Source organism: Volvox carteri, assembly GCF_000143455.1.
Source record: "Volvox carteri f. nagariensis unplaced genomic scaffold VOLCAscaffold_108, whole genome shotgun sequence".
NCBI classification, from domain to species: Eukaryota; Viridiplantae; Chlorophyta; class Chlorophyceae; order Chlamydomonadales; family Volvocaceae; genus Volvox; species Volvox carteri.
In genome coordinates this window covers 61,663-62,900 of record NW_003307651.1, presented here as the reverse complement: position 1 = coordinate 62,900, position 1,238 = coordinate 61,663, and the positions used below count along the sequence as shown (strand labels likewise).

Sequence of the window (1,238 nt, the reverse complement as noted above, 5' to 3'; positions counted from 1 at the left end):
GGCACCGCCTGGCGCCGCCGTCACCGCCCCAGCAGCAGTCACCTCCGGTGTCGGCCATTTTGCGCAGGCAGCGGGTCCCATTCCGTTCCTTAATGTCGGCGGGGGCGGCGGCGGCGCAGCCGGTCACGGCCTGGACGCAGCCGACGAGCCCTCCCTAGAGCTGCACAACGCGCTGGCGGCGCTGGCGGCGGCGGGCAGTGACGCGCTGATGGGGCCGCCGCAGCTGCCGCGACAGAAGGCGGCCAACATGTTGGCCCTTCTGGAGACATTCCGGCTGCTGGTGAGGCAGCCCGTCGACACGACCCTGACCGGCTTTTTATAAAAAAGTGGAGAAGAAAGACCTGGGGCTGGGGTCGAGATGGGGCGGGAGCAGAGGGAGCCAGTGTGGAGAAGGGCTCGTTGAGAAGGGCCCGAACGGAACGCTTTCTGCCGTCTCGTCCTCCGGATCGGTCATAAGGCCGTACAAGTTATTTATTTTCAAGGCCGCCAATTTAGTGACACATGAAATTCAAAGGACGTGGATTGCGGGGGTCAGCGCTCACCACTCCTCCAGCGTAACATGCGCCCCGGCCGCCCAGCCGGAACGGCTTCCATTCCGTGTTCCGACAGTTTGTCTGTCTGCCTTTCCCCTCCCTGGACAGTGCGCCCCGCAGGTAGCCTCCGCCGACCCTGATCGAGCTACGGAGAAAGCCAACCGTGCCGCAAACCAGGCCAAGCTGCTTGCTGCAGGGGCATTAGAGGCGCTGGTGGCGGCGGCGCTGCGGAACGGCGGCGTGCCGTCGGCGCCGGTGCGCGCCGCCGCGCTGGGCGCCCTAGGTGACTTGGTCGACGGCCTGGCGGCGGCGCAGGAACGCTTGGCGCGCGTGACGGTACGGCCGTCCGGACAGACGCTGCTGCCGGCGGGGGTAACGGCAGCGGACGGGCTTGACGGAGCGGGGCAGGGCCCCCTGGCTGCGACAGCGGTAGCCGAGGCAGTGCCGGCGCTGACGGCCGCGCTGCGTGTGGTGTTGAATGGCGCCGATGAAGCGGAACGCGCCGCAGCAGATCACCTCATCGCGTGCTACTGCCGCGGCAACGTCGACGGCCAGACGTCGCTGGCGGCGTCCATAGGCGCCTCCACGGAGCCGTCGCCGTCGCAGCCACAGCAACCGTACCATCTGCAGCACCACTATGGCAGCAGCAATAACCTTGCGAACGGAAATGCTCCATCGACCCATGGGTCATTCGGACAGGACTTG

General features: G+C 67.0%; 1 protein-coding gene across 1 annotated transcript in view; it reads left to right on the top strand.

The window, feature by feature from the left end:
- Positions 1 to 1,238, top strand: part of VOLCADRAFT_100192 (uncharacterized protein) — a gene marked incomplete at both ends in the record, with an annotated part of 8,678 nt that overhangs the window by 1,086 nt on the left and 6,354 nt on the right. The window contains 2 exons of the mRNA XM_002958831.1: positions 68 to 280; positions 654 to 869. Of these exons, the coding sequence (XP_002958877.1) occupies positions 68 to 280; positions 654 to 869 (429 nt within the window). The remainder of the gene's footprint in view (positions 1 to 67; positions 281 to 653; positions 870 to 1,238) is intronic.